General features: G+C 32.5%; 14 protein-coding genes and 1 pseudogene across 15 annotated transcripts, besides 13 other annotated features; 10 read left to right on the top strand and 5 right to left on the bottom strand.

Annotated features, from left to right (window-relative positions):
* Nucleotides 1–524: part of a terminal%2Cinverted (terminal inverted repeat of Maverick transposon ID:TVAGG3_0346550) that runs on past the window's edge.
* Nucleotides 1–12,764: part of a mobile genetic element that runs on past the window's edge.
* Nucleotides 525–1,061, bottom strand: TVAGG3_0346560 (protein of unknown function, DUF4107 family; the record flags this gene model as incomplete). Its single annotated transcript, XM_001316720.2, has 1 exon — nt 525–1,061. The coding sequence occupies one exon, from the start codon at nt 1,059–1,061 to the stop codon at nt 525–527; it is 537 nt and encodes a 178-aa protein (XP_001316755.2).
* TVAGG3_0346570 (uncharacterized protein) lies at nt 1,260–1,835 on the bottom strand (the record flags this gene model as incomplete). The annotated part of the gene is made up of 1 exon (XM_051230931.1): nt 1,260–1,835. The coding sequence occupies one exon, from the start codon at nt 1,833–1,835 to the stop codon at nt 1,260–1,262; it is 576 nt and encodes a 191-aa protein (XP_051100661.1).
* TVAGG3_0346580 (protein of unknown function, DUF4106 family) lies at nt 2,191–3,045 on the top strand (the record flags this gene model as incomplete). The annotated part of the gene is made up of 1 exon (XM_051230932.1): nt 2,191–3,045. The coding sequence occupies one exon, from the start codon at nt 2,191–2,193 to the stop codon at nt 3,043–3,045; it is 855 nt and encodes a 284-aa protein (XP_051100662.1).
* Nucleotides 3,045–3,336, bottom strand: TVAGG3_0346590 (annotated as a pseudogene). The gene has a single exon. A coding segment is annotated over exon 1 (292 nt).
* On the top strand, nt 5,118–5,429 carry TVAGG3_0346600 (organellar and viral DNA polymerase type B; the record flags this gene model as incomplete). The annotated part of the gene is made up of 1 exon (XM_051230933.1): nt 5,118–5,429. One exon carries the CDS (start codon nt 5,118–5,120, stop codon nt 5,427–5,429), a length of 312 nt encoding a protein of 103 aa, XP_051100663.1.
* TVAGG3_0346610 (organellar and viral DNA polymerase type B) lies at nt 5,439–5,967 on the top strand (the record flags this gene model as incomplete). Its single annotated transcript, XM_051230934.1, has 1 exon — nt 5,439–5,967. A coding segment is annotated over one exon (529 nt), but the record flags the coding sequence as incomplete, so codon positions are not given.
* TVAGG3_0346620 (phage tail repeat-like family) lies at nt 7,215–7,982 on the top strand (the record flags this gene model as incomplete). The annotated part of the gene is made up of 1 exon (XM_051230935.1): nt 7,215–7,982. One exon carries the CDS (start codon nt 7,215–7,217, stop codon nt 7,980–7,982), a length of 768 nt encoding a protein of 255 aa, XP_051100665.1.
* Nucleotides 8,051–9,136, top strand: TVAGG3_0346630 (integrase core domain containing protein family; the record flags this gene model as incomplete). Its single annotated transcript, XM_051230936.1, has 1 exon — nt 8,051–9,136. One exon carries the CDS (start codon nt 8,051–8,053, stop codon nt 9,134–9,136), a length of 1,086 nt encoding a protein of 361 aa, XP_051100666.1.
* TVAGG3_0346640 (organellar and viral DNA polymerase type B) lies at nt 9,362–9,973 on the top strand (the record flags this gene model as incomplete). The annotated part of the gene is made up of 1 exon (XM_051230937.1): nt 9,362–9,973. One exon carries the CDS (start codon nt 9,362–9,364, stop codon nt 9,971–9,973), a length of 612 nt encoding a protein of 203 aa, XP_051100667.1.
* On the top strand, nt 10,173–10,647 carry TVAGG3_0346650 (organellar and viral DNA polymerase type B; the record flags this gene model as incomplete). The annotated part of the gene is made up of 1 exon (XM_051230938.1): nt 10,173–10,647. A coding segment is annotated over one exon (475 nt), but the record flags the coding sequence as incomplete, so codon positions are not given.
* On the bottom strand, nt 11,512–11,763 carry TVAGG3_0346660 (uncharacterized protein; the record flags this gene model as incomplete). Its single annotated transcript, XM_051230939.1, has 1 exon — nt 11,512–11,763. A coding segment is annotated over one exon (252 nt), but the record flags the coding sequence as incomplete, so codon positions are not given.
* Nucleotides 11,961–12,495, top strand: TVAGG3_0346670 (KilA, N-terminal/APSES-type HTH, DNA-binding family; the record flags this gene model as incomplete). Its single annotated transcript, XM_051230940.1, has 1 exon — nt 11,961–12,495. A coding segment is annotated over one exon (535 nt), but the record flags the coding sequence as incomplete, so codon positions are not given.
* A 102-nt stretch (nt 12,765–12,866) lies between the features above and the next one.
* Nucleotides 12,867–12,894: a terminal%2Cinverted (terminal inverted repeat of MuDR-2_TvMULE3 transposon ID:TVAGG3_0346680).
* Nucleotides 12,867–14,294: a mobile genetic element.
* A 1-nt stretch (nt 14,295) lies between these two features.
* Nucleotides 14,296–14,332: a mobile genetic element.
* Nucleotides 14,296–14,332: a terminal%2Cinverted (terminal inverted repeat of Banshee-A3 transposon ID:TVAGG3_0346690).
* A 2,747-nt stretch (nt 14,333–17,079) lies between these two features.
* Nucleotides 17,080–17,117: a mobile genetic element.
* Nucleotides 17,080–17,117: a terminal%2Cinverted (terminal inverted repeat of Banshee-A3 transposon ID:TVAGG3_0346700).
* Nucleotides 17,118–17,662: a mobile genetic element.
* Nucleotides 17,633–17,662: a terminal%2Cinverted (terminal inverted repeat of MuDR-2/MuDR-2B_TvMULE3 transposon ID:TVAGG3_0346710).
* Nucleotides 17,663–18,764: a mobile genetic element.
* Nucleotides 18,735–18,764: a terminal%2Cinverted (terminal inverted repeat of MuDR-2/MuDR-2B_TvMULE3 transposon ID:TVAGG3_0346720).
* A 301-nt stretch (nt 18,765–19,065) lies between these two features.
* On the bottom strand, nt 19,066–19,470 carry TVAGG3_0346740 (uncharacterized protein; the record flags this gene model as incomplete). The annotated part of the gene is made up of 1 exon (XM_051230941.1): nt 19,066–19,470. A coding segment is annotated over one exon (405 nt), but the record flags the coding sequence as incomplete, so codon positions are not given.
* Nucleotides 19,066–22,822: part of a mobile genetic element that runs on past the window's edge.
* TVAGG3_0346750 (organellar and viral DNA polymerase type B) lies at nt 19,629–20,504 on the top strand (the record flags this gene model as incomplete). The annotated part of the gene is made up of 1 exon (XM_051230942.1): nt 19,629–20,504. A coding segment is annotated over one exon (876 nt), but the record flags the coding sequence as incomplete, so codon positions are not given.
* Nucleotides 20,714–21,589, top strand: TVAGG3_0346760 (organellar and viral DNA polymerase type B; the record flags this gene model as incomplete). The annotated part of the gene is made up of 1 exon (XM_051230943.1): nt 20,714–21,589. A coding segment is annotated over one exon (876 nt), but the record flags the coding sequence as incomplete, so codon positions are not given.

Here is a 22,822-nt window from a genome sequence, read left to right on the forward strand (position 1 = left end):
CACTTCACTTCACTAACGAACTCACTAATGTAAAAAATAAACGTTCTCACTATCATTCTCACTAACGACTTCACTAATGTTCTCATAAATTTTCCTCAATATCTTCATCATCAGTGTTAACCCTATTGTAGTCATACTTGAAGCCATAAACTTTCTCTAACTTCTTAACGTACAATTTACATAACTTACCTTCGTCATCGTATGGTTTAATGATATAACTATTTCTATCTTTATACACAGTCAATGAAAAGTCAACTGGTCTCGGATGTATTTGAAAGAACATGTTATGCTCAGGAAGGAAGAATAAATGTTTAAATGTATGTTTGTTATACTGTGGAATTCGAATGAGTTGCTTTTGTTCTGTCATTTACATCCAAATAAAAATTTTCAGCAAAATAAAAAATAAACTTAAAAATTAATGATATCACCACCCTCACATGTATGAAAACATAGCACAAAAATAAATTTAGGTGAAGTGGTGAGATCTCACCTCTTTTTTCACCCGGTTTTTCACCCTGTTGAATTCATTGCTTTATAACTCTCTTCCTTGGTTTCTTTTTAGTTGCTTTCTTCACGTCCGTCTCCAACTTGACTGTCTTTCTTCTTCGTCCGTAATGATACCAGTTACTTCCACCAGTCAATGGGTCAAATGGTCTTTCGTAAGGGTTTCCATACATTCCATAAGGTCCGTATGGATAAACCGCTGGTGGAAGTTGTGGAGAAGAAACATTTTCTATAGTTCCATCGACTCTATTTAAATGCATTGTTTCACCTTTCATCTGGTCATTAAAGTCTTTTGCGTGTTTTGCAAACTCATCGTCCTTTCCTAAAGCATTTTCTGACTCAGTCGCAACCAAATTGGATGCTTTATTTATGAGCCCTATTTTATTTAATCTTAACTTCTTTGCAACCCAGCCTCCAATCTTTCCTTTATTTGCATCTAATGTCTTCGAAACCCTTCCTCCACTCATTTTATTTACTGCGTCATAAGCTCCAAGTGCTTTTGCTCCAAATGCTAATGCTTTTGTTCCCATTGCGCCTAAAGCTGCCCAAGCTACCATTTACACAATATTAAAATCATCTCTCTTCAATATTATCTCATAAAAGTTCTCGTTACTGGAGAAAGTCAATGAAACATAAACGTTCTCATTCATAAACTTCTTTCTTATATCATCTATACGCTTCAAAATGTCTGAACAATTGCTAACATCTTCTACAACAGTTATTTCATCATGAATGACCTTCAAGAACAAGCTCATTTAATATGCAATTAAAATCATTTCAATAATGAGTCCATCCTTTCCATCTTTGGGTAGCACAACATCTTTCATTGAAGAAGGTTCAACAAGTCTTATATTAAACTTACTGACAAAGTTTGTTATACTATAATGCTTCGGTGGCGAATACATATAGTTTGAAAGACATAATATAGATTCTTCAGCAAATTCACTTATACTGGATTTTATAACAATGTTCTCACGAGACCAAATACCACCAATTGACAATCTTGTAAGCAATCCTGCTGAACCTTCTACTGTAAACGTCGATGGTAACATTCCACGAAGGTCATCTATTGACATCTTTGAGTCACTGAATTTAAATATTTTCTTAAAGCAATCGTCATTATCTAACCATGCAATAGCTTTGAAGTTTTCATTCGAATATACATCTGCTTCATTAAATGTAAATCCTGACTTCTTTGCAGAGATGACTTTAAAATCTATTGAGTTTGTTTCAAAATTATATGCTATGGTAACTTCTGAAGGTAATGGATGTCCTTCCGCAGTCAGTTGTTCTCTCACTACCGTTTGAAGCTTTGTATTAAAAACTTTCATGTCATCTCCTGTGTCTAGGTTCACATACACAGCAACAGGGAAACTATCTTGCTTCTTTGTTTCATCATTATACCTCAAAAAATTAAAGTTCTTCAATAATATTGTTCTTCCTGCTGGAATACTTCGAACCTGTCTTATTTCAATAGCTTTCTCACCTCCTACATACTCTACCCAGTGTCTTGGATATTCATAAGTATACTGACTTTCTTGAATTTTGGTTGGTTTCATCATAACATGTTCATAGTATATCTTTATACTCTTGTCAGTTAGACTCGGTGCTATGTTCTGAATATTTCTGACTTGCATTTTTAATGGAGATAAAATGAAGCATTTAATACATGATGTAGATGAAGACATGAATGAAACTACAGACAAACTTAACTCTTCTCTTATTCTTCCTTTCAGCAAAGATTATGAATTCTGTTCAAATGGTGTGTATTTCTATTGTGGAAAGATGGGGTCAGGAAAGACATTTAATCTCATTCGTCATATTCTTATAACAGAACGTTTAGGAAATGACTCATATTATGACCAAATCATTATATCATCAACTTCAGACTCTATGGACTCAACAGCGAAAACATTTATGTCAAAAGTTCAAGCCTCTGTCGTTAAAGTTCCAGACAGTGAACTCATTGAATTTCTTCAACGTTACATTCGACGTAAGAGGAAATATTATGCCATCGTTGAATTTATACAGTCAGGAATGCAAAAGACTTCTGAGGAGATGGAAAGAATTATTGACAAACACCACTTACGTCAGTACTCAGGAGTTTACGATATGAAACGACTTACAAACTACATTCTGTCAAAACTTTCAAAATACCCCTTCAAAAAGTATCCTTCAAACACTCTGCTCGTTTGCGACGACTTCGCCGGAAAAGGTTTAGTTTCAAAGCCTGACTCACCATTAGCTAACATCATAACTAAAGTCAGACATTACCACTTAACTGTAGCAATACTTATGCAAACATGGCGTTTTCTTGCTTTAAACATAAAACGTCTCATAACTGACTTCGTTATCTTTCAAGGTTTCTCACGCTATGATATTGAACTCATTTGGAAACAGTCAGGTATAACATTACCTTTTGAAGAAATTTGGGAAGCATATAAGTCTCTCATCTCTCCTCGTTCATACCTTGAGATTCATATCATGACTAATACCATTAAAGTCAAAAATATTCCATGGGAACGACCAACATTGTTTTAAAGTTTAACCTTCAATTGACTGATGGTAAACAAATTCCATGCATCTCTGTCGCCATTTCTGTTAATATTTTTGCTGTCATTCATATCATCCACTTCCCCATCCGTTAGCTTTTGAGGATATGCGTTAGAATAGCTGTTCTTAAATGAAGGCTTTTCACCTTTGAGAGCATAAACTCTATAACTTTCTGCATACTTTATGTTTGAACCTCCTGAGCCATCATTGACATAAATTTTTATAGGCTTCCACCCTTTGTTCATGTTCCTGCTTCTTCCCTTTGCTCTTTTGTTCAGTAGTTCTACATCTTTATACACAGCTCCTGTCTCAGTGAATTCAACAATATTTTCATTCGTTAGCTTTACATTCAAACCCTTGTCGAGTATATTGTTCATTTCATACATATAAAAGGTTTTTTTCTATATGAAATGAGAAGCAAATCCATCTTAGCTGGTGCCGTTAATGTTCCAATTGAACCAACATCAAATGTTGACTCACGAACGACAAACAATATTGTCATAAAGAACTATAGTTCAGAGTGTTTGAAAGAAAAATAACCAGATCTTAAGTCGGTGAATTTAAACACAGCTTCAAACGCTAACGCTACATCAGATGTTAAGTTAGAGTATCCACCACTGGACCAAATTCTTTCAAGAGAAGCCAACGACAACCCTTACACAAATGTTCAAACAAATCCTTCAGATAAAGTAGACCATTACCTTCTTCAGTTATACCAAACAATTTTACTCAAAGACGATAAGAAGCTTTTGACAAATCTTATAAGTAAGAACCAAATAATTCTAACAAAGGAGAACCTTGAAAATGTTATATCACGAATAACAGGGAAACAATGTGTCATTGACTATCTCGACCCTGAAATCGAATGCTGTGGTCAAACTCCACTATTCATGAAAATAGGTAACATCCGCATCATTGAAACACCAGGAACTACAGGAGTTGAGTTTAAGTATAGATATTCGAACGAGTATACAAAACTTTCAACAGAATATAAACTTTGCTTGAAATATGTTTTAGTAAATTAAAGCAGTCAGGACCTTCGGTCTTGGCGCTTTGCGCCGTCAGTCAAAAAATTTCAAGTTAGCAATTTGTAATATCTATCCAAAACTTCTTCAACAGTATCGAACTCATCTTCATAATGCAAACCTAATCTTATTGACTTGGCGCAGTTTTCACTAACACAATATTTTTCTGTTCTCTTGACTGACATAACTAACTCATTTGTTTCATCAAACAGCAACAACCAAAGTTCATGACCTAATACATAACATTCATACTTTATATTTTTAGCTCTGAGTTCTCTTGTAAGCTGTTGCATTTAATATTTTCTAAAAAGTCAACTTCAACAGTCATTCGCACTGGTGCCTTCAGTTCTACAGGCTCTCCTTGAAAGTCAACAAGTCTGAATTGCATGTCTTTCAAATTATGAGGACTAATGCGAACCCATTTACCTAAATGAGTTGCTATGACAGGAACGTTTGGAATGAACATTGAATTTACTTCATAACAGAAAGACTTATATTCTACTGAACCTTTACTATTAACTCCTGAAATACCTGTGACATTAGCTATTTTTGACTCAATGTACAAACAATTGCCATAACATACATATGGAACAGATTTCATCTCAATCGTTTTGTCAACACTTTTCAAAGGAAATGTCATATGGTATGCACCCAAAAGAAGTTGTACTCTATGACTCATTCTTGTGTTATCTTAAACTCTTTCTCGCTGCTGAACTTCAATGTTCCCTCAGAAGAGAGTTCGACATCTATGTTGTCAATAGTTTCTTCATTTATGAGAGTATTTATGACTCCAGCAATTTTATCTATTCTATACCCAGCTCTGTTAGGAAATGTTATAACACTTTTTGTCATCTATTTCAATCTCTATGAAATCTGTTTCATCTGTTATGACAAAAGTTGCGATAGTATTGAAGTCAACAACTCTGAAAGCAAGCGCTTCATTCTGAAGACCTAAGTTTGTTTGTAGCTTTACTGTCCCGTATTCGTTTGGGTCTGTACTTTGCAAATAGAACAACATTTTATTCTCATTAAAATATGACTATTGCTGCATATGCGTATGAAACAAATGAAGCAAGAAGAGCACATGAACTAGTAAACGAAAACTCAACTTTAACCATTGAAGGCAATGATTTAGTCATTGACGATGGAAAAACTAAAAAAGTCATTGATTTCGATACTTTTAACACTTATGACCCATTCATTACAACAAGCAAGGTTCCCATCATAAATGATGGAACGGTGCAATATATAAATTCTACAGTAGATGCCTCATTAGTGAAAGTATTAAATGTTCTCATTGAATTGTTAAAGAGCTTTCGATTTGACGACAACATTAAATGCCTATAGAATTTAGTCATGAATGAGAAACAAATTCTCGGCGTTGCTGGTAACAGTAATAATGTACACCTTATGACATTAGAATATTATAACGAACATAAAGATGAACTGAAAGGAGAGAAGGGTGACACCGGACCTCAAGGACCACAAGGAATACAAGGACCTCAAGGCGAAAACGGTTTGGATGGTGAAGATGGAAAGGATGAAAAAACTGCTAAATCATGGATATGGAACCTTATAAATACTGGTTTAACAGCTGCTTCATATGGAGTTCTTCAATACCAAATCGGAAAGATATGGGCAGTACTTGGTGAAGAAGCTTTAGATGACGTTAAAAATGCTTTGAACTTCATTTCAAATGGTTCGGATACTATTAAAACTTTATCTGGTTGGATGCAAGAAACAAGGAGTCAAATAGATACTGTAAGACGTATAGCAAACAATGCACGTACGGGATTGGATACTTTACGAGAAGCACAAAATACACTAAAGGAAGCAAATGATATTCTTGGCTCAGTATCAGACATGCATGAAGATTGGCTTAAAGGTATTGACAAATCTTTAAAAAATCACAGTCAGTCTATTGCTGACTACAAGAAAAGTATAGATTTTTTACATAGTGCTATGGACGTACATGATGGAAGCATAAGGAACTTACTTAATGCTAACAATAACTTACCAGGAACTATTAAAGCATTTATAAAGTCCTTTGTAAAACCGGGTGCTCTAACATTTAGGTCTTTGAGAGCAAGAGCATTGAAGTCAAGAGATGCAGAAACTCCAACAGAACCTACAGAAGGAACTGAAACAACAGAAACTCCAGAAGAACCACCAAAGCCAACAGCTAATGAAATATTGTTCGAATATTTTCCAAGGTACTCTGTTCTCATTGCATACATTCAAGAAATACTTAAGAAAGCAGACTTGACTTTAGGAGATGATGAAAGTTCTGTATATCTTTCGTTCCAGTTTCAAATAGCAGAACTTTTGAGAAAGATATGCTTAATGTATGACAACATCTCTGATTTCACAAGATATGATGACGACCATGACCCCGAACACGGTGAAGAAGAAGTTTTACAAACATCCATTAAGACAGGAAAGGTTTTAACTCAAAGTCTCATTATTGACACCAAAGATGGCGAAGTGGACGTTCTTCAAGAGCTGAAGAAAAATACTTCTTCGGGAGGTGGTGGTAGGTATGAACTTGAAATCAATGAGATAGAAGAGAAATTAGCCGAAAAAGCAGATAAAAACCATGTTCATTATATAAGTTCAGACGAACAGATTATAACGGACTACCATGGATATTTAACACAGGATGAAGAAGTGAAGACGAAAGATGTTAATGAAAGAAGATATAAATACATTCGTGCTAAAGGTTATGACATACGCTGTACTGTACAGTATGACACAGGTAAAGCACCAGAAGCATTTGGTTATAACGATGAAATTTATGCTTCATACTTCTTTGTTAACGGTGTATTAGTTGAACCAAGATTTATTGAGAGTTAAGCAAAAATAACTTTTGAAGATGCTATTAAAAGTAAAGCTGACAAAGATGAACTTGACGCAATGAACAAAGTTTTGAAATCTCATAAACACAATATCTCCGATATAAATGAACTTCAAGCTACATTAAATAGTAAAGCTGACAAGAACCATACACATGAATCCTTCACTACTGTTAGAGCAGACGACATAATATTGAACTATACCCTTGGTTCAAGTGCACCTTTAGAGAATCCAAGTACAAGCGTAAAAGATACTCTAAACTCCTTAAATAACAAATGTATGAATATCGAAGGTCATGTCAGAAACTTTGAAACACATGAACTACCAGCAATGTTAGATAAGAAAGCAGATAAAGAACATACACATAACTCCTTCTCAACTGTTGCTATAGAAAGTATTGAAGGAACGGTTGGCGGAACTGGTGGGGATGCATTATATTATAAACCTCCTAACTTTCCACAAGGTTTAACATCGAATGAAAACATAACAACGAAGAAAGAAATTAGCTGTAAAAATGTTTATGTCATGGATGATGAAAATAATGTTAAATTCACTGCTCAAGATTTATATGATAAGAAAGCAGACAAAACAGAGCTTCAAACATTAAAGACTGAAATACTTCAAACATTATATCCTATAGGCTCTATTTATACGTCAATGAATTCAACAAATCCAGCAAGTGTTTTAGGTTTTGGTACATGGCAGCAGATTGTAGACAAATTCTTATACTGTGCTAACTCTTCAAAGCAAACAGGAGGTTCGAAGAAAATTACTGAAGCAAACTTACCTGCGCACACTCATACAGGAACGACAAACTTTTCTGGCGACCATAGCCACTCATTAAGAGACCACCCATTATACAACTCAGAATATAAAGCTGGCAATGATGTTTTATCTCCATCTTATAACAATGCAGCAAAAAAGATTTTTCGACCAACTGAACCAGGAGGAAATCATTCACACACTTTCACAACAAATCCAACAGGCTCGGGTGAAGATTACATGCCACCATTTGTGACTGTATTCGCATGGTACCGCGTTCAATGAACGCGCTTGAGCCTTGACCCAAAGGGTCTAGGCTTACCGTCTTGAATAAAATCTTTAACTTTACATAAATGAGCTTGAAAGAAGTATTCGAACAACATCCATGGAGGTCATTTAAGAAGTTCAATGAAGCTGCAAAGAGTTGGGGATTTACTAACAGAGCTGAAGTGAAAAGGTTCTTTGACAAAAATGTTGTACATCAAACAAAAATAAACCCTTACGACTACTTTTTACCAATTTACTCCAACACTCCTGACGCATACCAATTTGACACTCTCATTCAAAGCAGAAAATGTGGCCATAAACCATTCCTCATCTTCATTAATGTTAACACTCGCAAAGCATATGCATATCCAATGAAAAATAAAGGAACTCGTGAAGTTTTAAGAGTTTTACAAAAGTTTGTAGCAGAACATAGCCCAAGTACTTTAACATCAGACCAAGACAGTGCATACCTCAGTAATGAAATCACAGATTTTCTCATTAAGCATAACATAACTCACTACACTACTGAAGACCATAACCATAACATACTCGGCATCATAAACCGCTTCATAAGGACTCTCAGAGATTTAAACCAAGAGCGAGACTTTACCGAAGAAACAATGAAACATTTTCTCGAAGTATATAATTCCTCAACACATTCTACAACAGGACATACACCAAATTCAATGACACAACAAGAAGAAGAAAAGTATATACAAAAGAAACGAAGTCAAACACAAAATATCAGAAATTCAACACAATTTACTCTCATTCCTGGAACAAAAGTTCGTGTAGTTCTTGACGACAAACCGTTGACAAAGAAACTTTTAAGGTTAAGTAGAAACTATTATATCGTAGACTCTACGCAAGGTAATGGATATCTTATAAAAGCTGCCGACGACTCCATTGCGTTTTATCCTCGTCATAAATTAGTCGAAAGTAGTAATGGCAAACTTGCTGAAACCATTGACGAAGCAAAGCGAGGAGTGGTTATTGAAATACTTGGCTACAACATAAACGATGACACTTATAAAGTAAGATATGAAGGAGGCGTTGAAGATGTTATACCATCTAAGAACTTGAGAGAGTCGAAGCCAACACATCTGGGACCATTAGAGCGTGAGTACTGGAAAGACAAAAATATGCCAGAAAGAATAAGAAAATTCTTCTAAACTTTTTCATTAGATGTAAATCAGACATGAATGAGAACAGTCATGTATTATTAATGTTTTCATAAATTTACACCAAAAATAATTTTTAGGTGAAGAGGTGAGATCTCACCCGTTTTCTCACCTGTTTTTTCACCCTCATGAATTTTCATGAATTTCCTTAAGACAGAAAAAATAAAGTTAGTTTTATTTTTATTTATTTTTTTTATTTTGTATGTAAGAACAGAAATGTCAAACATTGAGTTTGAAACAGTTAGAAAGATTGACAATGACACCAAAGTGGTTAGAATTGGTGATTTCAACGTAAGATACTGTAAGAAATACAACAAATATTCTTTGTCAGACATTATAACACCATCTGGAAAGAAAACAAAGGACTGGGTTAGAATTGCTTCTACTCAGAAAATTTTGACAAGAAATCCTGAGCTTATGATATCAGTAAGATTCTATGGAACTACAGCATATCTCATTGACAAAAGTCTTATACCAATAATTCTTCTATGGATTGACCCAGTTGTTGGATATAACTTCATAATTTATGGTTCATTCGATACGGAACGTTGCAGTGAAGGCTTACTTTACATCGTTCAGAAACCGAAGGACTTCAATACAAAGAGATATAAGATAGGAAGAACATATAATATAACTCAAAGATATGACAGTACAGTCAATAGAGTCAAGGTTGTGTTCGTTAATGATATGAGAGCTGCAGAAACAGAACTACTTGAAAAGTTTGAGAAAATGTATGGTGCTCCCATGAAAGGTAAAGAAACGTTTGAAGTAGATGAGATAGATAAAGCTATAAAATTATTTGACGAAGTTGCTGAAAAATACATGTAAAGCGTTTATTTTTTGTCTTTTGTGAAAATTCATGAAATTTGGTCATTTTTCACCAAAAATAATGTTTAGGTGAAGAGGTGAGATCTCACCTGTTTTTTCACCTGTTTTTTCACCCCCGTGAATTTTCATGAATTTCCTTAAGATAGAAAAAATAAAGTTAGTTTTATTTTTATTTATTTTTTTATTTTGTATAAAAGATATGATTTCAACAATCGGCACAACAACAATTCAAACAACTACAGCACCAAACTCGTTAGTCATGAATCCTACGTCAATGTTGGTAGAGATGAAAAGCTTTATTCCTTCTTCATATACTTTTGAAACAGAAATCCAGAAGATAAAGCAAGAACTTTTAACAAGTAATTTAGACTGTAGTGCGAAAGATGAAACAAATGAACAGTATCTTTATGAAATGGAGGACCTCATCGACCATTTGCCTAAACTACCTGAAATTCAGCAGCAAAAACTAACTATTCCTGAATTCGACGAAATTGAAGTCAAAGCAACTGACTCAGTAGAAATTAAGAAATTCATACGTAAAGTAAATTATGAATTCCTTGGTTTTCATTGCAACCATAAAGTTATGGACAAAGATTGCGACATGGTTTATAAAAATATTTCTGACCTTTACAAATCCGAAGAATTTAAGACATACGATAACTTTGTTTCATTAGTTGCAAAATGTGTATGGCAGATAAGAGATAAAGATAGAAGAGGTAAAGTATGGAATGAACAGATAAAACCAGCAGCTTTTGAGTTAAAGAAAACCATTGACGCCTTAGTTGTTCTAGCTGGTTTTATTTCAATGTATAACGCAAAAACGATGCCGCAATGTTCAAAATGTAAAGCAGCAATAAGAAAATATAACTACTCAGTCAAAGAGATAGAACGTATGAGAAACGACTATGCAGACTTAAAGAAAGAAGCAGCAAACCCAGCAGAAGATAAAATGGATATGTTGACATTTCTTAATAAAAACTATCCAACAGCAGAAGATTTCCTTCTGTCTGACGTCAAGAAGAAATATAAAGAGACTTTCGGCATGATTAAAACATTCGATGTACTAAAAGAAGAAATAGAAGCTACGAAATTGTTTAGTATTTCAAATATACATCGTACAATTCATGTAAAACGCTTGTGAAAAAAGAGGTGAAAAAACAGGTGAAAAAACAGGTGAGATCTCACCTCTTCACCTCAATTATATTTTTGGTCAAAGCTTCCACGAGAGAAAAGATTCCTCATTCGCTAAGGATTCCAAAAATGAAAAAATCATTGATTTCGGCTGAGAAAAAACGGCAAAACCCTTCTTCCACGGGAACAAAGAAATAAAGAAGAAATAAAGTAAATTTTTTATTTATTCCCGTGGAAGATAGAGCACTTTTTATTCACGACAAACAAGACAAACAAAGAAAATAAGAAAATACGGCGCTGTCGCGGTTCGAACCACAGACCCTGACCCCTCCATAACACCACCTTAGACCACTGTGCTACGTAGCCTGTCGACTTAAGATTTTATAAATTGCATATTTGACGTAAATTTATTTCCATCTGGCTTCCCACCGCATAAGATATTCATACGTGTTTGTAAGACATTCATTAAACTTCTTTTCTATTGCATCTAATCTTGTGTTATTTTTTTCAATAACTTGTCTGTATTCTTCATCATCTCCAGCAGTGTTTGGGTCTTCACATTTAAAATATTCATTGTTAACCAATTTTTTATCTACAAATTTTATTAGTGTTTGATTCACTTCGTTATGATAACGGTCATATTCTTTCAATCTTAAAGCTTAAAGAACTTTCAACACAGTTTTGAGGGTCTGTCAGTGCGTCAATGAGATAGTATTCGAAGTCAGTCAATAATCTTTTTAAAGTCATTTCATACAGGATAAAATTTAATGTTGTGAAGAAATAGTGTTTATCTCAGAAAAAATAACGCTAATTTTATTTTTATTTATTTTTTTTTATCTTGTATGTAAAGACAGTAATGTCAACATCAGAGAACACAACAACTGCTATCGTTCATGAAGTCATAAATGAAGAATACGAGTACATACAGTATAACAAACAGTTACGTCTCATTCGTTCAGTCAAAGATGACATGTACCAAATGCAAAGTATAATGAATGCTCTTCGTTCTACAAAGCAAGCATATCATTGGTTTGAAAACCAACAGACAAAAGAACTTTTAGAAGAATTTCCTCATATGATTGCTTCCCTCGGAAAACCGGGGGAAGAGATTCCGTACGAAAATCGCAAGAATTTGGCTCCTGGTTTGAAAGGTTATTATGTTCATAGACTTTTAGTAAACGCTGTAGCAATGTGGGCTTCACCTCGTTATGCTTGTTATATTTTCATGATGTTAGATGAACTATATAAAGCAGAACGTGGAGAGATGGAAAAGAAACTTCATGCAAAAGATGAAGTCATTGAATCCAAAGACAAAAGCATACAGAAAAGAATACCGCGTTCAGTACCAAAAGGAAAGGAAAAGAGTTATAAGTATATGATTTACACTGAAGAGTTGGAGAAAGAAGAAGATAAAGATATGGTTATGTTACATTTAGTCAGAAGAAACAACAAGAGCTTTTATGACTTAGCTAAAATATATAAATCTGACAGAAACTGGTTCTATCGTGAAAACTTACCGATTTCAATGACACCGAATGAGCAAATAAAGGAAATTGTCAAAAATACTCTTCCTCAAACACACTATGACATCAAAGGTTGCACAATACTTACATTCAAAGAAGACTTAACATTACTGAAGGAAAAAATAACAGAATATTTCGATAACTTCAAAGAGGAAGAATAAAAAAATCTAAGCTAATTTTATTTTTTTTATAAAATTTTATCTCATATGAAAGAACATGAATTTAGAATATTCGGAACTGAAACAATAAGAATTACCGAAAAAGTGACAAAACATCAAAAACAGGGAGGGGGTCTCAATTTTTATTACTTATATTATTTTACAATATTTATATAAATACTCTTTATAATATATTTTACTATAAAATTATACCTCAAATTCAAAATTTAAATATATTTACATAATTATCTCAAAATTATATTTTTATATATTATTTTTCATATGTATAAATCATAATCTATATCTATGCAAATCTCATCTAAAATTTTTTGAAACAAACCGCTACCATTTTATAATGGTCCATCTTAAATTCATCATAAATTCTGGTACATGTTAGTACCAGAGTCTTCAAATCTCAAACACTCTGGTACCAACATGTACCAGACGCGAGTTTCCAATGCCCTCGTACGATTTTCTATTAAGATCTTCTTGAATGAGAAGGTCTTCATAGAAACTCGTACGAGGGCTTCTCTTTTAAATACTCTGGTACCTGCTGGTATCGGAGTCGACTTTACAGCCCTTTCCCCAATTTTGAAGCTGGGGAAAGTTTTCAAGCAATGAAAGGAAAGCTCTCGCTATGAGGTGAAAATCTAGAATTTTTACCTCATAGTGAGTAATCCTTTGTTAATTGCTTGAAAACTTTCTTCAAATTATCAAAATTTCGAGGAAAGTTTCCTTGCTTCAAAGTAGAGATGGAGCCCTTTGAGCCACTGCATATAGGTCAGTGACTCAAAATACTCCATCTCTACTAGAAATCGCCAAAATTTGGGTCGCAATCTTTGAAATGCGACGCAAGTTTTGGCAATTTCGCGAGGACTTGCTCCATTTGGTGCATAGATTCACACTCTATGCACCAGATGGAACAATTCTTTCGCTGACAGCGGGAAACTTTGTCTGAATAGTTTAACATTCAGACAAAGTTTCCCGCTGTCAGAGAGGGAATGGAAGGGTAAGAGGTATATATTCATAATGTATACCTCTTACTCTTCCATTCCCTCAAGAAAGTTCAAAAACTTGGGTGCAATCAGTTCTGATTGCACCCAAGTTTTTGAACTTTATATAAGGAATTGTTGGCTATGATGTACTGATCATGAATCAGTACATCATAGCCAACAATTCCTTCGCAAACAGTGGGAAACTTTGTCTGAATAGTTTAACATTCAGACAAAATTTCCCGCTGTCAGGGAGGGAATTAGAGGGTGGGAGATATATAGATAGACTATAAATCTCTCACCCTTTAATTCCCTCAAGAAAGTTCAAAAACTTGGGTGCAATCAGTTCTGATTGCACCCAAGTTTTTGAATTTTGTATAAGGAATTGTTGGCTATGATGTGGATAGCCGCTGCCAGACCAAATGAATTAACCGTTGTGAATAACGTTTCTGAATCTTTATTTAAAAAGATAAAATATCACGATTTTGGCTGCGTTAAAAATCAAAGAATTGATGTTGTAATAAACAGAAATTCATCAAAAGTGACAGCTCTCAATTTTTTGACATTTGTAAATTCTAAATTAAATGAGAAAAATGAAATAATACTAAGCATAATACAATATTCTACCCAGATTTTCCTTACTTTTACCACCCCTCTAAAGCTGGAGACACCGCCTATCGTTGGGAGTAGCTATTAAATAGAACCGCCAAGGGTATTTTTCGAACTGCCGGTGTAGTTGAAACATCCGACATAATGATTCATTATGCCAAGGTTTGATTCCCATTTAGCCAATTTTTTTCTTTTTTGGATCATGAATTTTTTTTTGGGTCACTATAAGATTTGTTTCATGTTCTAAATCTGCTGCATATGTAATCTATTTTTATTTACCTATTTTTTAAAAATCTATTGGATTGCCCAAATTTGATATATTTAAAATCATAAAACTCCAAAAAAACTATAAATATATGTTTTATGCATAGTGCCGATACTCAAATATCAGATTACTTAGATCCATGAATAATATCCCAATTTTTTTTCTTAAAATTAAACTTCCAAACTTCTTGCAATCTTATTCTTCATCAATTGTAAATTTTTAAAACCATTTTTTAAAATAATTTTGCGTAAATTTTATTCTCATGTTGTTTTAATCGAAAATTGATACATTTTCAAAAAAATAATATTGACTTATGAAATTCATTTTTAAGGTGAAATAGTATTGTTTTTATTAAAGTATATGAATAATATATAAAAAATTAATGAATAATATAAGCAGATTTTTAGTTTACAAAACAAATATGAGCAATGCAATTTCAAACTTTTGCTGGCAATTTCGATATTGCTCAAGTTTGTAGTATTTGTGATACCTATAACATCGGCTTAATCAAAATTCGATTTTTCTTATGAGTTATTGAGAAAATTTGATTGCAATGAGAAGGATTTCGACGTTTTTGATAAACTAAGAGCTGAGCTTTAGGGGTTCAGTTCATTTATGGCTGTAGTTTGATGCGTAGATCTCTTTTTTATTGTAAATTCTTTCAGCATGGAGATCGAGAATGAATCTTTTGAGAACTTTATGAGTTTTTACACCCGTAAAGAGGTCCTTCGAGGAAAGATAGTCCAGACTACATGAAGATGTGGGTTAACCAAAAAAATCCGATGGTTTCCCCATATTCATGTAGATCTTCGAAAAAATGAGCACCAAAAAAGCCAAAAAAATAGGCTTTTTATTGGATTTGTACACTAGATCAATAACCTATTTAGGATCTGACACTCTTTTTAGCCAGAGATATGAGGTCCTTTCTAGGAAAACGATCTATTCATCCATAAAAAAAATGAATTATCGTTTTCCCCAGAAATTACATGGGGAGTGGTAAAAGTAAGGAAAATCTGGGTAGATTTAATTATAATTAGGAAAAAGTTAGTTTTGAGAGTACTTTTCATAGGCATATAGAATGAAATCTTCTGAAAAATAATATCACATAAACTCATATTATTTTCTAATATATAACTATTTTATATAAAAATCAAATTCAATGATCTTAAAAGCGAAGGATAAACCTCAAAATTTACGAATATAATGAGTGGGAATATAATGCTTATCTATCATAAAACCATATGAAATATTAATTTTTGCTTTACGCCTAATTTTTGACGACAATTAGCAAAAAATGTTAAATGTTAACACTCAGTCCATTTGAATATGAAAAATAAAATTGACTTTGATTAAATGTTTTTATTTATCATGCAATTCTTCTTGCGACCAAAGATTTGAATAAAAGTTCAAAAAATAAGATAGCTTAAAAAATAATATACGGTAGTGTTTACTAATAGATGAATAGTATATAAATTCTATTAAAATGGATTTGATCCAAAAAAATATATAAAATTTGATCATAAATCAAATCGTTTTAAATTACTTCTTCATTTAAATTATAACAATTATTTTTGGTTTTATATTTTTTTGGATCAAATCCATTTTAATAGAATTTATATACTATTCATCTATTAGTAAACACTACCGTATATTATTTTTTAAGGGGTATTATTATTGTCGTCTGGCGGTTTTAGACGACAATGCGAATTTTCAAATAATAGGATTTTTAGCCAGATAAAGAGCTACTCCATATATCATGCGTGTTTGCATACTATATACATAGATGGAATTGATGTTCTTCCTTTATTTAGGTACCGAAACATGCTTGAAAAATCTATTTTTTAGACGACAATGATAATTTTGTCACTTTTCCAGACGACAATAATAATTTGTCACCTTTTTAGACGACAATAATAATTTTGTCACTTTTTCCAGACGACAATAAAACATCCTCATTTTTTAAGCTATCTTATTTTTTGAACTTTTATTCAAATCTTTGGTCGCAAGAAGAATTGCATGATAAATAAAAACATTTAATCAAAGTCAATTTTATTTTTCATATTCAAATGGACTGAGTGTTAACATTTAACATTTTTTGCTAATTGTCGTCAAAAATTAGGCGTAAAGCAAAAATTGATATTTCATATGGTTTTATGATAGATAAGCATTATATTCCCACTCATTATATTCGTAAATTTTGAGGTTTATCCTTCGCTTTTAAGATCATTGAATTTGATTTTTATATAAAATAGTTATATATTAGAAAATAATATGAGTTTATGTGATATTATTTTTCAGAAGATTTTGTGTTCTTCTTCAAAATTTTATTTTTTTATTAAAAAGAATCTTTACAAAATATACATTTACTTTAATTAATATTTAAAAACGTGCTCTATCAACAGTTCCAAAAATTCAATATTTTAGCTTTTCTGAGGTGTCACTTTTGATGAATTTCTGTTTACAACAATGTTTTTGTCAAAAATCTTTTAGAAGAAGTTGCACCCAATTACTTTTATCGTATTAAAAACGATTTACTTCAAACAGGTTTTATTCCTTCAATTAGAATTCGCGAGCCTCGATTGACAGATTATAAAACAAAATTGAAAAGAGAAGTTCAATCACGTTTATACCAAGTATTAAATTTTGTTCAGAATCAAGAAGCCAATTTGAATCCATTAAGATTTTTATTGGAAAATGCTGAAGAAAAACTTTCTCAAATAAATGAGAAGATACAAAATTCAATTACATATTTAAGATCGTTTGAAATTCCAAATGAATTGTTAGATACGTATATGTTAGAAATTAATGAATTTTGTTATAATTCTCCAGATTATATTTTAGAACATTTCGAAGAATTTTTAGAGGATTTCAAAGAAAAGAATAATTTAATAGACTAAAAAATTTATTATTTTTATTTATTGTGAATTTTAAATTGTCACTTTTTAAGTGTTACCCCCTATTGAAAGTGTCACTTTTTGGGGTGTCACTTTTTCGGAAATTCTTATATACTCATTTCCTTTTTATGTATTAGCTACCAAATTTGCTAATACTCATTCTATCCCTTTGTGTTATTTTATAATATATCCAGATAATAGTGAAAATATTTCTTTTTGCTTAAGTAAATATTTTGAAACAACTCACACAGAACCTGAATTTATCATGTCTGACTGTGCACTAAACATTTTCAACGGGATTAGGAATTCATTTCCGGAGTGCAATATCTTTTGGTGCGCGCTACATGTAATACGCGCACTTAAAAAGAATCTCTCAAAGATAAATGATGGAGAGATTAGATCAGAAGTCGAAAAATTTATGAACATTTTATGTTATTATCGTGATTGCACAGAAGAAGATGCTGCAAAAATGTATAAAGAGCACATTATTGATAAAATTCAAGATCAATTGGAATTTAATCAATACTTTACACGTCAGTGGGACATTCATAAACAACAGTGGATAGCCGCTGCCAGACCAAATGAATTAACCGTTGTGAATAACGTTTCTGAATCTTTATTTAAAAAGATAAAAATATCACGATTTGGCTGCGTTAAAAAATCAAAGAATTGATGTTTTTGTCAAAAATCTTTTAGAAAGAAGTTGCACCCAATTACTTTTATCGTATTAAAAACGGATTTACTTCAAACAGGTTTTATTCCTTCAATTAGAATTCGCGAGCCTCGATTGACAGATTATAAAACAAAATTGAAAAGAGAAGTTCAATCACGTTTATACCAAGTATTAAATTTTGTTCAGAATCAAGAAGCCAATTTGAATCCATTAAGATTTTTATTGGAAAATGCTGAAGAAAAACTTTCTCAAATAAATGAGAAGATACAAAATTCAATTACATATTTAAGATCGTTTGAAATTCCAAATGAATTGTTAGATACGTATATGTTAGAAATTAATGAATTTTGTTATAATTCTCCAGATTATATTTTAGAACATTTCGAAGAATTTTTAGAGGATTTCAAAGAAAAGAATAATTTAATAGACTAAAAAATTTATTATTTTTATTTATTGTGAATTTTAAATTGTCACTTTTTAAGTGTTACCCCCTATTGAAAGTGTCACTTTTTGGGGTGTCACTTTTTCGGAAATTCTTATATACTCGAGGAAGAATAAAAAAATCTAAGCTAATTTTATTTTTTTTATAAAATTTTATCTCATATGAAAGAACATGAATTTAGAATATTCGGAACTCATGACAGAAGAAGAGAACGAACAACATGTAAAAGATTATGCAAAATTTCTGAAGACATACAAAGCATTTAAACAATATCTAAATGCTTCTAAAGATTATGCAAAATTTCTGAAGGTATATAAAGCTTATGAAAAAGCGTATGAAAAGTTTATACATTGGGGAATTGTTGTAAAATATCCATATGAAGACTAACCAAAAATATATTTTTGCTTAAATAGCTTCAGGGTCTATTTCTTCAACCATTTCACTTCCTTCGTCAATGTCAATAGAAGCTTCTTCAACCTTTGGTAAGAATTTCTGTATAACATCTTTGTTCGTTATTGTCTTCAGAGATGAAGGATAATATTTCACATTTGTTTCACCTTTCTTATATTCTTTCTGTTCGGAAAGATTTAAAGCAATACTGAAGAAGTCAACGTTAGAGTTCTTTATGACAGTATAATGAGTATCTTTGACATTCACGAAGAAACTCTTTTGTTTCAAAACTACTGCTAACTCTTGTGAAGTATAACGTTTGCGGTCAATGACGATAGCTAATGGTCTGACATACTGACCAAACTTAGATTCTTTCACAAACTTCTTGTTAAAGATAACATTAACATTTGAAGCATTATTGAACTCATTCTTGATGGCAGTAGCGAGAGCATTGTATGAAAAGAACTTGCAATCTTGCATGTGTTTCATTAAAATAAAAATATTAAATTATTTTGAAAAATAACTTAAAAAAATCTAATCTAATTTTTTCAAAAAATATTTTTTATTTCCTACTAAAGATGTATCGGAAGTTGTCTAAGTTAGAACACTCGGAAATAAAACAACTTCTTACAGAAGCTAATATAGATGTTGCAAAGCATTACGCAACAAACAAAAAAGCACTCGCTGACATCCTCAATGACTATAATGGTGCAATAAGTTATGATAGAATTCATGAGTTCATAAAGCCGCAACGCGGCGAGGACGAAGTCCATGCAAGAGCATTTCCTTTAAATGACGTTGCTATTGACTTATATCATAGACGTTCAGTACCTCATGAAGTAAGAAGAGAAATGTTTGACATAACAAATGCAAACGTTGGTGAAACAAGAAGAAGAGACGACACACTGAAACAACAGAGAAAAGAGATGTTTAAGAGCGCTATAGAACAAGTTCGCAAAGCTAACGATGTCCTTCGTTCCATTGACGACAAACCAAAAGAAGGTGAGAGATGGTTAAAGAAAGATGAAGAGAATAGGAAGAGGAATGTTAAGACAGGCAATAGACTCATTGACTTTAACATCGAAGCTTTAGATGAACCAAACAGAGACTACTTACACAAACATTTCGGTAAGGTTTTCATGAGACTCTTAGAGAAGATTAAAATAAACTCCCAACAAAGATGGATGGTATGTTATAAACTTGGTGGAAAGTATGAATGTTCTACGTTAAACCTCAATAATATTGGAACATTACTACATCAGCTCTTGAAGGAGAACTTTATATCAGAGATAGAAGCAAATGCTGCAGGTATTGTTGAAATGCACTATGACTTCTTCTTGACAAACATAAAGAATCTTACTGAAATAAAGATGTATGATTTAACAGAATATGAAGGCTTAACGATGTCAGATGTAAAGAAAGGCAAACCAAAAAAGAGACCATATAGAGATGAAAGCACACTGACAAATGACCAGAAAGCCATTTTGGAAGCTCTTAAGCAAACAGGAACCCAGCACTTATAGAAAGCTTTTGGAAAGATAATGGTGAAAAGAAGTTTTATAAGAAGAGAAGCGGTCAGTTCTGGAAGTATCTTTGCACATTACCTATAAATCTTGAACGCTACCAAATCTTCAATGAACTGAACAAAAGAACTGCAGCACTTATGACAGAAGACAATTGTTTCATTTATGCTTGCATTCAAGCTGGAGTAGATGAAGAAACTATTGACCACATGAGAGAAGTCATTCGTGTTAGAGACTTTCCTCAAAGTAAAGTACAAGAAATTTCTGACGCAACAGGTATAGCATTTAATGTTACCATTTGTTACTTCAATGACTCAAGACATAATGAAATAAAGAGATACATACCAAAAGAATGTAAAACTATTCGAACTATTGACTTACTTCTTGTTGAAGACCACTACATGCTAAATGAAAGATTACCAATGACAACATATTTCATTCGCAACTATATAGAAATCTTGAAGGAGTGTGGTGGAATGAACATTGAGAAACAGATGAAGATTTATACAAAGAGAGAGAACAAATATGTAGTTCGTTATGATAGAACAACACCGTTATGGGATGTTATGAAAACATTGTGGGAGTGCAAATATTTTGAACCTATTTCTTATGGAGAACTTTTCACATATACGACTGACTTATATAAACAGAACCTTGCACCATTTAAAGATTTGACATATGCTCCAAAGTATTGTGTACAACTGAAGAAGAAAGCCGAGTCAAAAGAAGTAAATAAAAATAAGTGCAAGTTCATTCCTGAGCACGTTTTCTTTGCTGACTTTGAATGTAGCACTGATGGAGTTCATAAAGCTTTTAACATCTGTTATGACAGTGAAGATGGTTCAGTGAGTGAAAGCATTTGGGGTCAGAACTGTGCAACAGAATTTTTGGAACGACTTCCTGACAAGAGTTTAATATATTTCCATAACCTCAGTTATGACATAAACTTCATCTTAAGACACATGACAGAAGTGAAAGGAACTCCCATCATTAAAGGTTCACGAACAATGCAAATAACTGGCTTATATAAAGGAAGGGCAATTATTATAAAAGACTCTTATAGTGTTATAAATAAGAAGCTTAAACTATTTCCTGCTATGTTTAACTTACAAACAGGACCGAAAGAAGTATTTCCATACAACTACTACAGCAGTGTTTTGTTAGCAAATGACAACAGAACTGGTGTCATTTCTGAAGCATGTAATTTTATCCGGGATGCGGATACATTCATGAAAAACATAGATTCCATCAAAGGTTGCAGAATAGATGAGAACCACTTCGACTTAGAAAAATATAGCACATTCTATTGCAAACAAGATGTAAGAATTTTAAGAGAAGGTTTTGTTAAGTTCCGCAATGACATATTGAAAGAGTTTGATTTAAACGTATATGACTACGTTAGTATTTGTTCTATTGCTAACAAATTGTTTGAGAACAGAGTGTACTTCCCGAATGGAAATTTATATGACCTCTCAAATAAACCAAGAGAATTTATTTCACGCTGTATTCAAGGTGGAAGATGTATGCTATCAGATAACATTAAACAAAAGAGTAAAGAGAAACTCATTGCTGATTTCGACGCTGTTTCATTATATCCATCAGCTATAGCAAGACTTTATACTTTAGAAGGTATTCCAAAGTTATGAAGAAAGAAATGTTAAGCACAGAGTATCTCATGAGACATTTATTCGATGACGACCAAAAGGAACCCATTGGTGAAAAGTTTTTATGTCTGGCTTCTTTGTTCTCATTAAGATAACAGAGATTGGAATACATAGACACTTTCCTTTAATAGTTTGTGACCCTGAACTAAATCCAGAACTTAACGTTCCAGAAGTTCAAACACTTGCTGTTAATGTATGTTGACCATATAACATTACAAGACCTCATGAAATATCAAGGTGTCAATGTGAAGTGTTGCAAGGATACTATTACGATGGAAACAGAGATATTAGAATAAGAGATGAAGTAAAGAAGTTGTTTGAGATAAGGTTAAAGTATAAGAAAGAAGGAAATCCTTTGCAAGAAAATATAAAGCTCATTCTGAACAGTATTTATGGCAAAACTATTCTATCTCCTATTGAGTCAAAAATAACCATAGTAAATGACAAAGATGCTAAGATATGCCATCAGAAACTACAACCATATAGTGAAGTTCGAAGGTTTGGATGGTTCAGATAAAACTATTTTCAAGCTAACGAAAAGCATTTGCAGACACTTTAACTTCTGTCCACTTGGTGTTAACATTC

The sequence above is a fragment of the Trichomonas vaginalis genome, chromosome V (assembly GCF_026262505.1).
Source record: "Trichomonas vaginalis G3 chromosome V, whole genome shotgun sequence".
Classification (NCBI taxonomy): Eukaryota; Parabasalia; order Trichomonadida; family Trichomonadidae; genus Trichomonas; species Trichomonas vaginalis.